The sequence below is a fragment of the Cibotium barometz genome, chromosome 22 (genome assembly GCF_041138505.1).
Source record: "Cibotium barometz isolate CiBa-2024 chromosome 22, ASM4113850v1, whole genome shotgun sequence".
Classification (NCBI taxonomy): domain Eukaryota; kingdom Viridiplantae; phylum Streptophyta; class Polypodiopsida; order Cyatheales; family Cibotiaceae; genus Cibotium; species Cibotium barometz.
In genome coordinates, this window is record NC_141067.1 from 10364876 (window position 1) to 10379403 (window position 14528).

At 38.7% G+C, this 14528-nt stretch overlaps 1 protein-coding gene across 1 annotated transcript in view; it reads left to right on the forward strand.

Moving 5' to 3' along the window:
- The first annotated feature begins 10584 nt into the window (after positions 1 to 10584).
- LOC147626259 (uncharacterized protein ycf23-like) overlaps positions 10585 to 14528 on the forward strand; it is a 62586-nt gene continuing 58642 nt past the window's right edge. The window contains exons 1-2 of the mRNA XM_086816408.1: positions 10585 to 10851; positions 11887 to 11952. Coding sequence (XP_086672534.1) covers positions 10615 to 10851; positions 11887 to 11952 — 303 coding nt within the window. The 5' untranslated portion in view covers positions 10585 to 10614. The remainder of the gene's footprint in view (positions 10852 to 11886; positions 11953 to 14528) is intronic.

A 14528-nucleotide genomic window follows, 5' to 3' on the forward strand; every position in this document is an offset into this window, starting at 1 on the left:
TTTTCCTTCTATGCAACCTCATCAATGGGGGTTGCTTACATCTCTCTTAGTGTGCTTGAGAGGAAGTATGCACCTTAGAGTTTGATAGTTTGTGTAAGGCCTAAAGGGTCTTGATGAAAAGTTATTTTTGGACGTGGTTTGGTGATTGTAAAGGTAGATTCCTTATGATGTGGTCAATGATTGTGAGTCAAGAGAGAATCAAGGTGAGGCATTTTGTGGAGATTTGATGGAGAAAGGTAAGGAGATCTGATGGCTATTTAAAGGCTCTTATATGCTAATGAAAATCAAAGTGTGGGTTTGGCCTTTGGTTTTGCTGACTTATGAGTATCTCTTAATCACAATTAGTGTTAATCCATTTTCTCAATCAAAGCAAGGTTGGTCCTAGGTTCGGACAAGATCAAGTTTAAGCCATTCTCCTATATTTCACTTCAAGACAGGGGAGGGAAGAAAGAAAGAGAGGTGCACCATGTGGTCAGGTGGATGCCCAAGCCGAATACTGTAGTAGTAGCCCAATAGCTGATCAAGTTTATCGTCATCGCAGGCAACAAGTAGCTAGCTATACACATAGCCTCACCAAGCTAATCTCCACCTCCAAACACATTGCATTGCCCAACAGAGCATGTAGTTGTAGTTGGGTGCTTGCTTAATTTTTTGGTTCGAAATTGTTGTAATCATGTGTATGCATGTGTGTGAAGAGCTAGTTTGTGCTCTTAGGTTTATCATGGAGGACGAGTAAAGGTAAAAGGGCATGACTCTTACCTCGTGTGTGTTTGTCACGTCTCCCAATATATCTTTGCAAGATGATCACCCTTCAAGTGAATGCATGGTCCATTGGTTTGGTTGAGGTTCCCCTCTATTTGTGCAAGTCACAACTATGGTGTGGCACAACTTTCAAAGTTCATGCATTGCCCAGGCACTAAACATTGGTAGGCAATTAAACGTATCTTCATAAGCTTACAAGGCACAAGATCTTGGATTGTTCTATACCAAGGGGGGGAAATTTACAACTACAGACCTTTAGTCATTCCAACTGGTCAAATGATTATGACACATGACAATCCACATCTGGGAACTCCATCTTTCTTGGTAGTTCGGGCATATCTTGGCTCAACAAGAAGCAACTAACTTTACATTCCTATGCTGCCCCCTTATAAGGTGATGCTACACACTGAGTGTTATCAAACCCAACACCTTGGATAAAGAATTCGAACACTTTAATGAATCAGCCATGCTCGGGTGGTCTATAGTGGTCTATTTTTAAGAGGTTCATACAGTAATCAAAGCACTTTTTAGGGCTTATTCACATAGTATGCATTCACATGAACAAATTATAGAATCTCTCCCACAAAATCATCACCAAAAGATTTGATTTGGTGGCAAGGTGTTTTGCATACGTTCATTAACTCAATTAAAAATTGGTGTCAACTTTTGATTTTCCACATAAAAAATATCATTGACATTAGCATGTTTGTGCAGCTCATCTGTTCTAACATGTGGTGGACACACTGACAACTTTAGCAAGGCCATCCACCTCCAATATATTCCATGTGAATTGTCCATGGTTTACAGGCTCTAGTTTAGCAATGACATCTACATTGATAGTAACTCTTGTGATAAAGAGGGGAGTAATACTTCCATTCTTTAGTTGTAGTTGGGTGCTTGCCTATTTTTTGGTCCAAAATTGTTGTAATCATGTGCATGCATGTGTGTGGAGAGCTAGTTTGTGCTCTTAGGTTTATCATGGATGAGTAAATGTATAAGGGCATGGCTCTTACCTCGTGTGTGTCTGTTATGTCTCCCACCAAACATGTAAAGTGTCCAAAGTTAGTGAGGGTAGACAAGGTTTCGAGAAAGGTTAGAATTGGAGCGTGTCTGTCTAGTCTACCTAAGTTGTGTTGTGACTCAGAGTATAGACACATGCATGCACCGATATAAGGGAAACTCATTATGAAGTTGGGATGATGGGCGGTGTTGTGTCCTTTTGGCCAACCACGTGAGTTATCTTTGCACCTAGGGCATATTTGCACAATTACACCTTATTTGTAATTGTTTGAGTACACATGACATAAGGTTTGAGTGCCCTAACATAAGGTTTGTACCCTAGGGAGGAATGGTGATAATGGGCTTGTCCACAAGTATGCCATGTATAAGAATGTATTGGTCAATCTCCCTTTCATTTAGCTTGTAGGAGGCGGTCATTTCGGGCGTAGATACTACATTCCCAAGCCAACCAAAATACCGTAATCTAGACATATGCATAGACCAAAAATCCCCAGCCTCTCATATCAAGCATACTGGTCCTCCCTAGTGTTGACATCAGTCCCCTACCATGAGGTGTGAGTCCACATGAGCCTTGGCGTAGACGTAAGTCCCCTGCCACCATGAGGTGTCATGTCCACACTATGGAGCCCGTCCATAGATTCGGAAGTGCAGAGAATGCCCAAATAGTGACATCCCCATGGCTGGTTTAGAACTAGCAAAGGCTCAAGCAAACCATGAGCCTTTTGCCTATCAAATTTTACCTTTTGACAGGTGATACATGCACATACATGTGGCTCTATGTCCTTCCACATACCTGACCAAAAGAAATACCACTCAATCATGTGTGTGGCAGACATTATGCCTCTATGACCAGCATATGGAGGAGCATCACGCTCATCCAAAACCTACACCTAGACATGGGAAAAGACCCAGTGGGACAAAAGTCTCCATGGCATAAGTATATGGCCTCACAGTATAGTACTACCATATATTTAACAAATCTCCCTATAATACAAATGTGATTTTGAGACAAAGATTGGCAGATCAATCTCTGGAAGGGAAGAGGCCCAAATATTTACAAAAGGCCTCAAAATTTTCATAGGATAAGGCTTAGTGAAAAGATCTACCATATTGTCATGTGTACTAAAATGGATTAGATTGATCTGCCCTACATGGAGCCTCTCAGACATGGTGGTAATGCACTTCAATGTGCTTGGTCTTGGCATGAAAGATAGGATTCTTTATAACTGCCATTGCAATCTAATTGTCATAGTGAGAATAAGAGTAGGTGTGTTTGAAGAGACACAGAGATCCTCCGTCAATCTTCTTAACCATACACATTCAAGTGTCACAATGAATGCCGCTCTATATTCAGCTTCATAGGACAATGTTGCCACAAATAGTTGCTTCTAATTGAGCCAAGATATGCACGAATTGCCAAGAAAGAAGAAGTTCCCTCATGTAGATTATCGTGTTCATAATCACTTACCACAATTAGTTACTTCTAGCTGAGCAAAGATATGCACGAATTACTAATAAAAAACCAGTTCACATATGTGGATTGTCATGTATCATAATCATTGAAGGCCTATAGTTGTAAATCACCCCCCCTTCATATAGAACAATCTGAGATCTTGAGTGCCTTGTAAGTATTTGCAACTTCCTGCCAATGCTTAGTACGTGGGCAATGCATGAACTTTGGAAGCTATGCCACACCATATTTGTGAGTTGCACAAATAGAGGGGAACCTCAACAATGTCACGGATCTAATTTTCTAGGGAGATAGAATTTAAAGAAACTTAGAAGAATTGATTTGAATCAAATAATTCATCAAACACCACATGCTCAACACATTCAATAATTGAGAGAAAAACAAAGCACGACTCCAAGATTGGGTGCAATCATCCCCCCTCATGTGTGTATGGCCTATTTCCCCCACACATGAGTATTTACGAGATACTTTATTTCAATTTAGGCCATAGCCTCCAAAAATACAAAAAGGTGCTTTTCTTGCACGACACTCTCTTATCTTCAAAAATAGAGTGTCCATAATTTGAGGCTTGGGTTTAAAGCATATCACCATTATAATAATATTATTTATAGCTTATAGCTTGGGTAGGTAGCCAAGGCTTAACCTAGGCTTTATTTAAGCGTAAGATATGCCTAAACTTAAGCATAAACAAGCGTAAAACTGCCTGTGAGACTACTTCAAAAAAACGTGGATTTGCAGATACTTGTGAGCCCTCCAATATATAAATTGAGTAGATAGAGAGCTTAGCAATTCTGAAAATAGTTCAGTAATCTCCTCAATGAGCTGATTCCATCCATAAAGATGGATTATTGAGAGGATTAGAATTGATGAAGGTGGTTTTGGGAGAAGAAGGGTGGGGTTTTATTTAAAAAAAGTGGTTTTATGCATAAAGGTGGCTTTAGCCCTCAACCCTTGATATCCGATGGCCCAAAAATTTCCCATAAATCATTGAATCTTTGTCCAAAGGTCTTCCACACCTTCTCTTCTTTATTTCCTCCTGGATTTTTAAATGAATCTTGTCTTTGTCCAAAGTCCTTGTACCCTTGGTGTAGATTTTGCTCTTTCTGTGCAAGTATTTTGAATTTGTTGAAAAGCCTTCAAATTTGCTCCAAGCCAATAACCTTAGAATAAAAATTAATTTCTTGATTTTTCTTCAACTCTCCATGACCCAAATTCAATACATGAATTTACCCTGCTCTGATACCAAAGATTGGGTGCAATCTCCCCCCCCCCGATGTGTGTGGCTCCACTCCCACACACGGTATTTAAATCATATTCATAAACATATGTACAATGGGCTAAATCATACAAAATCAAATATTTAGCGCACACGTGCTCACCTAGATAATCTCGTCCAATGTCCACCTTGGTTGTTCCGAACTCATGATCTATACTCAACATAGTCCACAATTACTTTGGAATCACTCACAAAAATGATTCTAACAAATGGATATCATTCACTACCATGCTTCACACATGAACGATGCATCACGCATAATTAATTGGATTCACTCCCATGATAAAATATTCTGAAAAATCTCACTCCCGTGATAGTCCTCCCGTTTAAGACAAATGTCCTCGGTTGTAAAACGATCAGCACACACGAGTGATCAAACACATTAATCGTTCCCACATTGGATCACTCACAATGTCATTTTGTATTTAAGTGGATTCACTCCCACATGTCCTCACACGCATCGTATGTGTCTTAGAGTTGATCAGATTCACTCACAATCAAACTCACATAACCTTTACACGCGTCACACGTGTCTTGAGTTGATCGGACGGACTCACAATTCTTGAGTTGATCGGATTCACTCATAATTAAACTCATACATTGGATTCACTCACAATGTTTTCATACACGTCACTTGTATTCACAAAGTATATCACACATTTCACACGTGTCACGAGTGGTTGGATTCACTCACGACCAACTAGGGTCACCCTCATCAAGAATTAATTCAAAAGAGTTGATTGGATTCACTCACAATCAAACTCACACATTTCTTACATGCGTCACACGTGTCACAGTTGGTTGGATTCACTCACAAGCAAATTAATCACACTTGGGTCACCCAAGAAATTCTTTTCACTTATTGGATTACCCAATAATAAATTAATTATCATAACAGAAGACCCACTATGTACACACTCAAGACATAAAAAGGTTATCCTCTGTGTCACATGCTATACATAGAGAGCTCAAATATTGGAATGTTATTCAACTTAAATAAAATTGACTTAAAACATCCATCAACTCATGTGAAATACTATAATCATAAGCTTATTAGATTCTTGACCTTAAATCAAATCACATTATTTATGTAGATATTAGTGATAAAGTTTCAAAGTTGTGGGGTAGCTAGCGTAACCATGGTTTTGTATTGTAAAAAATGCAACATCATAGTTTCTCACTTTAATAATAAATATATATCTTTTATGCAATGCTTCTTTAAAATCTACTAAAGCACAAACACACAAATATAGTTTTACTTAATGTACAAAAGGTTAAAGAATGTAGATTCACCTTCCCTTGACTATCAATGAAAAAAACAGTGATATTAACACCATTGCTCAAAATCCATGAAAAATAAATAAACTTATAAATGTGACAATTTAACACTCAAACTTTTAAAAAAGAATACTTGTATTTAGTGGATGCATTAATTGAGAATAAGTTCATTCGATTGTGTTCGGATCTTCACTTGACAAACACATAATTTTCTTGAAGAGAGATCCATACTATATTTATACAAATGCATGAAATCCTAAGATAACTACATTTAGCAAAAGCAACAATTCGTACTGTTTATATTAAACTCATATGCAATTTCTTACTATGTTTCTATAATAATCAACTTCTTAAGGAAACCATAGATAAGTGCTTTATTGAAAAGGATGGTTCTTATGAAAGAATGTATAAGGTGGGAAATACATTCTCAGACGCTTAACAAATGAGCTCACAAGTTGCCTCATTTTAGTTCTTTTACTACATCTCATAATAAAAGTATGAGAGACTTTGTGTTCATAAATACAACACCATAAAATAAAAGATCCTATCTCCTCAAAACAAAGAGTACTCAATAAATATTCTATCGACATAGTATTCTAATAATTACTAGACCAATACTTAGAATAATCTACACAGCTAAGAGATGTTTTCTTATTTGAATTTGCATCAAATTGAAAAAAATAGTTTTGTACAAAAATAAGAAACCGTCTAGAAATTTTTGGGGCATCATATACAACAACGTTAAAGTTATTAAAAACTTTAATAGAGAAGCAATCATTACTTTTAGAACAATCTACGCAACTAAGAGATGATTTGTTATTTAAATTTACATCAAATTGAAATAGTTTTGGAAGCAAAACCATCTATATTTTTTTGGGGGGTCATATACAACAAAGTTGAAGATTCTAAAAACTTTAATAGAGAAGCAATCATGCTCTATGTTCCATTTATGAGTCTATAAATTAGCAACAACAATTAGGTTTCACATAAATGCTCATATATTTAAATCTACGCAACTAAGAGATGATTTGTTATTTAAATTTACATCAAATTGAAATAGTTTTGGAAGCAAAACCATCTATATTTTTTTGGGGGGTCATATACAACAAAGTTGAAGATTCTAAAAACTTTAATAGAGAAGCAATCATGCTCTATGTTCCATTTATGAGTCTATAAATTAGCAACAACAATTAGGTTTCACATAAATGCTCATATATTCAAGAATGATTTTGACATGATGCATAAATTTGGATGGAAATTGACATAAAAAATTAGAGAAAACGATCAAATTATAAAGATAAAAATGATTTAGAACATTATGATATACATCTAGATTTAGAGATCACAACCAATTAAAAACCTATGTCAAAGTTGATATAACAAGAAATTAAACCAGTGTTCATGGAACATATGCAAACCAGAAATCGTACTGCACAGAAGCACAAGGAAACATGCTCACATTTTACACTTAGATTCTATTTGGTTCTCCTCAGCGGCGTTATTTGACAATATTTCTGCAGAACAATATAAACATGCCTTTAAGCTTCACAAAAAAGGCATTCAAATTTGGGAAGATATTTGAAACAAATTTGAATGTAGATGGCTTACAAAACAGGAGCTAAAAACTCTCTTTAGATTATCACAAGAAGATAATCTCCTAATTAGAGTAGAATGCAGTTGTGGCATGATGATAGAAAGGCTTAGATCCAACTCAAGGGTCCCTTTATCCACAAAGCTTCTACGTGGAAGTCCAAATGCAGCCTCTTGCCGATTCTGCCTCTTCCTCCTCGAGGCCCACCTCTACACTGCAAGCTGAATAAAAGATGGAGCACCCTCTAGGATAGGAAACAGTGGGGATTCAAATTCAAAAATATGAGGTCACCCATCATTTCGTTGAAAAAATCTTGCATGCTATGGCTAGTTGCCCACAAAGCCCTTTGGACTAACTCAAGAGCCGAGCGCTTTGGTTACGAAAATGGAATATGCCCAAGATGCCATAATGCACTGGAAACAATTGAGCACCTGTTTTTAGGTTGTGTCCATAACATAGAAGCTTTTAATTTTCTAAACTAGTGTGTAAGCCCTATACAGAGCTGGCAAACTAACATGGCAAGAAATCCTTCTTGGACAACAAATCAAGTGCTCTATTGTTCTCTGGAATGTCATTCGTGCTAAATATCTATGGGCTATTTGGATTAATAGGAATAACTGTTTGTTTAAGAATGCACAAATCAATTTGATGGACGGACTGAGATTTGAACTGCATGTGCAGATGAAGACGTTGCATAGAGCTATAGCTTGAAGGCGTGTGAAGTGCAGTATACAAAAAATGCAACAAAAGAGACAATACAGATGACCAAGGCTAAAGAGGAATTCCAAGAGAAAATCAAGGAAATTCATCATGAAAGGAAATTTTAGGATGGCCTGGTAGCTGATGAAGAAGTAGAGCTCTTAATTAAAGATTCAGATTTTCATAATTACACTCTTAGCCTTACGGGAATAAGGAATGTTCTAGCTTAATTTGGAGTTAAGCTTCTTTGAAAAAAGCTTTTGATGTACTCCCTGACTAGACCTTAGGATTTGATTTTGTCTTCTCTTTTTCTGTTAATATAATTACAGTCTTTAAAAAAAAGATATAATAAGAAATTCACAAGGATATACTTGTACACATCAAAAGAACAATTTGATACAAATTCATCATTTGCATTCCTTATGTGGCATGTGCTAGAAAAGTCACATTCAATATAATTAATAAATCTACTACAAATTCCACATTACATATACCAATTAATGGATCTATTATAGATTCCACATTACATATACCAATAAAAGCAAAAAAGATTTTAACTAGTTTGTAAAGAAATGGGCGTACCATATAAAAAGAAACAAATACACTTACCTATATGGCCATAACATACAAAAACATTAGTCCCATATGTGCAAAGCCAAAAAGAATAATTTGGTAGCCATGTAGCATACATGTTCACTAAAAGTAAGTATCCCCCCATACAAGCATCATTTTTATACATCATCGATGCATTGAGCATGAGGACTAATGATACAAAAGTTAGCATTCCATCATTTGATAGTAAAATCCCATGTATTAGATACCACATGTACAAGATCTCAAATACTTTATTTTGTTACATCCACTATCAATGGACAATTTAGAAATGGAAAGACTTTGAACTTTTGCAAAAGTATGATACCAAGCAAAACAAGTTTGAGCTCATTATACATACACTTAATAATACATGATCTTCAGCAAAACATTATGTAGATATAATAAATACAAATGCAGTCTCATATTTTTATGCTTACAAGAAACTAATACCAATAATGCTTCATTCAACACAAATTCAAGCCCATTAACATGTAAAAGTGCATTGCTGTGCGAAAAACATTCTTCAAATGTATAAATGCTATGTGGAAACTGCAGTGAAGTTATTGATTCCCTATTTAATATTCATTTAAAACACATGCTACTTTATAGTTGCAATTTACAACCCACCAACAAATACTAGGAAATTGACAAGATTCTACAAAAAGAAATTCACATCAAATTTGTCATAATGCTTGGAGACCATAACACAAAACACAAAAATCATCGAAACACTAGTGCAAATAACCATTTGCAAAAAAATGCCTTGCCACTTTGTGGTGTTATAATGATGTATGTACACAAAGTGACTTGCAATCATTTTAAGAGAAAAATACGCAATGAATGCTAATCAAAACACATCTAAATCAAATTCCAAAACCAATATTTGCACAAAGCATGACCAACAAATGGCTAAATACAACTTGAACACTTACTTGAATTGAGAGCCATAGACAATTCGACCACATATGGTGACTATACATCAATGCTAGAAAACTGAACCTTACATGAATCCTTTTTGCCATGCATGGGTTGAAGAGGAAATAATAATTGTGAACCTATATTTCCTTTATATGTTTATTAGAATACAACTTCAAAATTCGAGGAGAATTTTTCCCTTCACCTAATGGCTCCTTATAGCTCTTAAATGTGATTTGAAATTAACGTAGTTGTGCTCCAAAAATTCCATAGAAAAATGTAAAGATTTTTGATTTCTCACTTCTATGCAGGCCATGAGAGCCTCTTGTGTATATAGTTTCTACTCGAATCACCTCAATGCATGAATGGCCTTGCATGTGTCTCTACATTAGCAACCTCGCACATGTGCACACTATATACATGGATGGGTTTTTTGTTTGGCTATTTGGCTTGTACTCATGCAGATGCTTCAGCCCCGCAATGGCGACCTCCTCTCTGCATTGTTCCAAGAAGAGGTTGTCTGCCCAGTGAACAAATTTGCAATGCAAGAAGAAGAGCACTCCATAGATTTAGTAGCACTTTGAGTAAAAAGATTATTACTACGGAGGCCATGGTGTGGCTATGTATAAGCACTGCAATCTACTAGGAGGAAGGGAGGAAAGGATGGAAGCATGATTATGCGAGTATGTAGCACAGAGAGAGAGAGAGAGAGAGAGAGAGAGAGAGAGAGCCAAAATGACCAGACCTTGTCTCTCTTCTATTTTTACACTTCATTGGGATGTTCTTCCTATTTTTAACATGATGTGCTAGTGGTGATTTAGACCCCATGTATATGGTTCGAGGAGCCTTCTCTTGAAGTCATTGTAGTATGGTTTCATGTTATGGATTGAAATGCAAGCCAATAAAAAAAAGGATTAAAATGTAAGCCAATAAAAAAATGGATTAAAAGGTAAGCCAATAAATTTAAATTTTATTCATAGCCGTGAAGCTTTGATAACTCCATTGGCTATGGCGTTGGCTACCAATGCTGTGTTTTCCCCGCGATTATCATGCTCGTCTACCTCTCTTTCATCATCGTCTTCACGTCTCTTCGCCCCCTCCCTCGCCTCCTTCCCTGCTGCGACACCCACCACCCGCGTTGTCCAACCTCGGAAAAACCCCAGGGTCTCTGCGTCTGCATCCCGCTCTTCTGCAGCAGTCAGGGAGTTTGCTCTAAAGGACTTCGCTTCTCGCCGCGCTTTCAAGGCAAGAAAAACTACCCTACTTCTCTAAGCTTTTCTGTGTACTCCCTACGTGCTCAAGGGTTACAGATTCTGTTCTGTAGTGTTTCCTCTTGCTTTTAGGGTTTTGTAATACCTATTTTTAGGGTTGGAAGAAGGCTAGATTTCTTCGGTAGAAATGTGGCGAGAAATGCAGGATGTAGGTGCTTCTCTTACGAATGAAAAGAGTCACTTAGTTGCATCTGAATGTTCTGCACAGCTACCTAGCTCTGTGTGCTGTAGAGAATCCATTGTTTTTTCAAAGCCCGCCCGCTCTGTTCGCGGTGGAGATCCAATGTCTTCTCAAAGTCTGATTTCCTTCCATGCCAAAATGCCTCACAGACGCACCCTTCTGTACACATGCGCTTTGCACGGCCACTGATATCCATACACATTTTACGGCATTCCGCAAGGCTAAACGTTTACACTACCATCATTCCTCCCCGTCACATTTTGTACAGCACACTCGTTGCGAACAATTTGTACTGCCAATTGATGTGTGTGTATATGGCCATTTTGCACGAATACAATCAGAATTTTCCAGTACACTCTGTGTAGCCCTTTTTTATGAACAATTTGTATGGCCAATATAATTATTATTTTTTTGCCATTTTGCATGGCCAAATGCTTGTATGACCATCAAACCTTCCGGTACACTTTGTACAGAAATCTAGTTTCTTACCCACTATGACATAAATGGGGATGTCATAGCTTGTAGTACATGCTGTGCAGTCACTCATGACATAAGTGGGAATGTCATAGGTTGTAGTACATGCTGTGCATGATAGAGTTGATGTTTCAAAGCTTTGTGAGTAGACTCTCATGGAGTTAAGATCACACTGTGGTTTTTCTTAAGTTTGGGGAGTAGCCTGAACTTTCCATTGGTATATAGTAACTTAGATATTCCTGGTTGCAGTGAGCAGTTATTGAGCGTGTATTGGCGGATTTCTTTCTCGTGTCCAGGCCGTTTTCTAAATCACAAAAGTATGATGGAACTGAAGGCTGCTTTGTGTCCATGCAGGTCATCTCTGGATTACAAAATTTTGATAAAAGAAATGTTGCTTCGGTGGTCATTGCTGCAGAGAAGGTATTCCAGAATACATTGCATGTCTAGGATGTGGTGATGCTCTCTGTGTCATTGATTCAAAAACTGTAGGAGGACTTGCAAGTCCATCTCATGCACTCAATTCTACCATGGGGCAAGGCTGCAAACATCTATTATTCTTTAGCAAGGTGCATGTATCAGCAGACCACAATTTAAGGACCCAGATTTTTTTCAGAATCATTTCATTATCATGGATTGTGCTCTAGTAGAATAATAGGGCTTCTCAATTGCAGCCATGAAAAGTGTGACATGCTTTCCCACTCTCTGGGTGTGAGCAGTAGATTCATAGGCCTAGTTCTGAGTCTTGTTGTCACATTTGCAGAAGCTCTGTGTGTCTTCTCTCAGCCTTAAGTAACTGGATAAATAGGAACCTTGATGCAAGTCACCAACAAAGGCAGAGAGAAGAGAGAGAGAGAGAGAGAGAGAGAGAGCTGTATTTTCAGTATATTATATAGTACAAAAGACTGTACAAATCTGTGGCCTTCAGCCTTCCCAAAAAGGTAATCTAAGACCATCTATAGGCTGACCCTTAACCTGCCCAAAAAGGGTCACAGATGAATACAGTGACTCAATGCCTAGCCTTTTTATAGGCCCCTTGGTCGACTTCTGGTTGGCCAGCTTCATTGGACAAATAAAATTCATAAATGCTGCCGACACCTTCTATGCCTGGCCGACATGTTCCTTGTCCAAGAGAATGCCTGCCAGTGCCCTAAACTTTTTGCTTATCTGCTGCCCAAACAGGGATTAGCTTGGGGATCAGCGATGTCCATGTGTGCACGTGACATCCCCTCCTACCAAACTTGATGACGGGATTCCATTGGATGACTATCATCATCCCTTTCATGGACTCCCAAACCCGTCATCCTTCCTTCTTGGCAACCTTTTCACTGAAAACCTTGCCATGTCTCTGATTCCACTCCAAATCTGGTGTTGAGATCTTTGCATCTGTTCCACTTTGTCCCCTTGCCTTCTTGCCTTGTCCCTACACACACTAATGGTCTCCTTCCCGAGGTTGATCATGGCATCCTTGCTCCACTCCCCTTGGAACTGTTTTCCCGAGAGCCTTCTTGGTATGCCCCAAATGGCATCTGACCCTCAGGGCTGCCATTCCCTGGGGTTTTGCTGACACCGACCAGCCCCATGTGATTTCTACCCTGGCTGTGTTTCCTTGGACCTGTGCACCTTCTTGGGACACCTTCAGCACTTAGCTTTGTTGAGCTTGATGCTCTGATACCAATTTCACATGCTTTGGTACCCCCTTGGAGGCGCCCTTCTATTGTGTTTTGCTGCTGTATATGGCCGCCTACTCAGTGCTGTCCTGCAGCTTGAAAAGGTTGCGTTATTTGCTGAATCTGGTCGCCTATTGTGTGCTGTCTCGCAGCCTACATAGGCTGTGCTTTTATCTGGATCTAGATGCCCTTATGCTCTCCCAGATTTGGCCTTTGAGTGCCCACATCGGGACTCCCTTGATGTGTTTTTTTCCACCCTTGTGTCACATGCATCCTGCACTGGGGCACACAGTAACACTGCCAAGCTCATCAGTGCAAACATTTGTATAGAATAATACCTTTTTTATAGGAACATTTGTCGTACGCCGTGACCCCATTGTGAGCCCTTAGTCTAGGGACAATCGGGCACGAGCTACGTAGGTTAGTCTCCTAGCCATAGAGGTCAGTCTCTGGAGTCAGTCCTCTTAACCCATTTGGAGAATTCATCAGACAAAGCATGTAGCAGTTAGCCTTAGCAGTAGGTTTTGCATCAAAAGCATGAAGTAGTCACGAAGAGGCTAACCTCCTGGAGAAGCATTAGCCCATGGCTATAAGACTTAGTCGGCAGCCTTGTGAGGGCTGTTTATAGTCGTGGACCACAAGTGGGACCAGCTGACAACAGCACAGGTCTTATGATAGCAAGTGACCAGCATATTTGGTCGATAGCAGCAGGTTGGATATGGGCCTCTAGTCGGCTAGCAGCAGATGTGGCATTAAATGCTAAGTGCAGCATTTCATGTTGCATAAAACTCATATTTTGTCCAATTTAAGCTGGCTGATAGCAGCCAAACTGGCCGACCAGCAGCAATTGACCATATATAAAGGGGCGCCTAAAAGCAGCATTCATCATTCAGCAATTCAGCAATCCAGCAAAGGATCCATTAGCAAATACATCAGCTGTTCAAGCATCAAATATTCATCCTACACTCTCCAGGCAATAATTGGAGCAACTCTTCAGCATTCAGCCAGCACATGTGCAGTCCTACAGCTATTTGGACTTTTGCATAAGTGTCCCGAAGAGTCTTCTGTAGTGCCTTGGATTGGTGGATACTAAGCCTCGCGTTGGGTAGTCATATCGCTTGTTCTCAAGCATTGTACAACAGTTCTCCAAAGAAATAATATAGGCAAATACTCCTACTTGTAGGGGGGGCCCTTTGAGTGGGTAATTGGGTCCCAATATTGTGTCGTCTACTTCATTTCTATTCTCTCTCTCTCTCTCTCTCTCTCTCTCTCTCTCTCTCTCTCTCTCGCTACTCTGTGAATTGGATGCTAAAGATCTCACTAGATAAA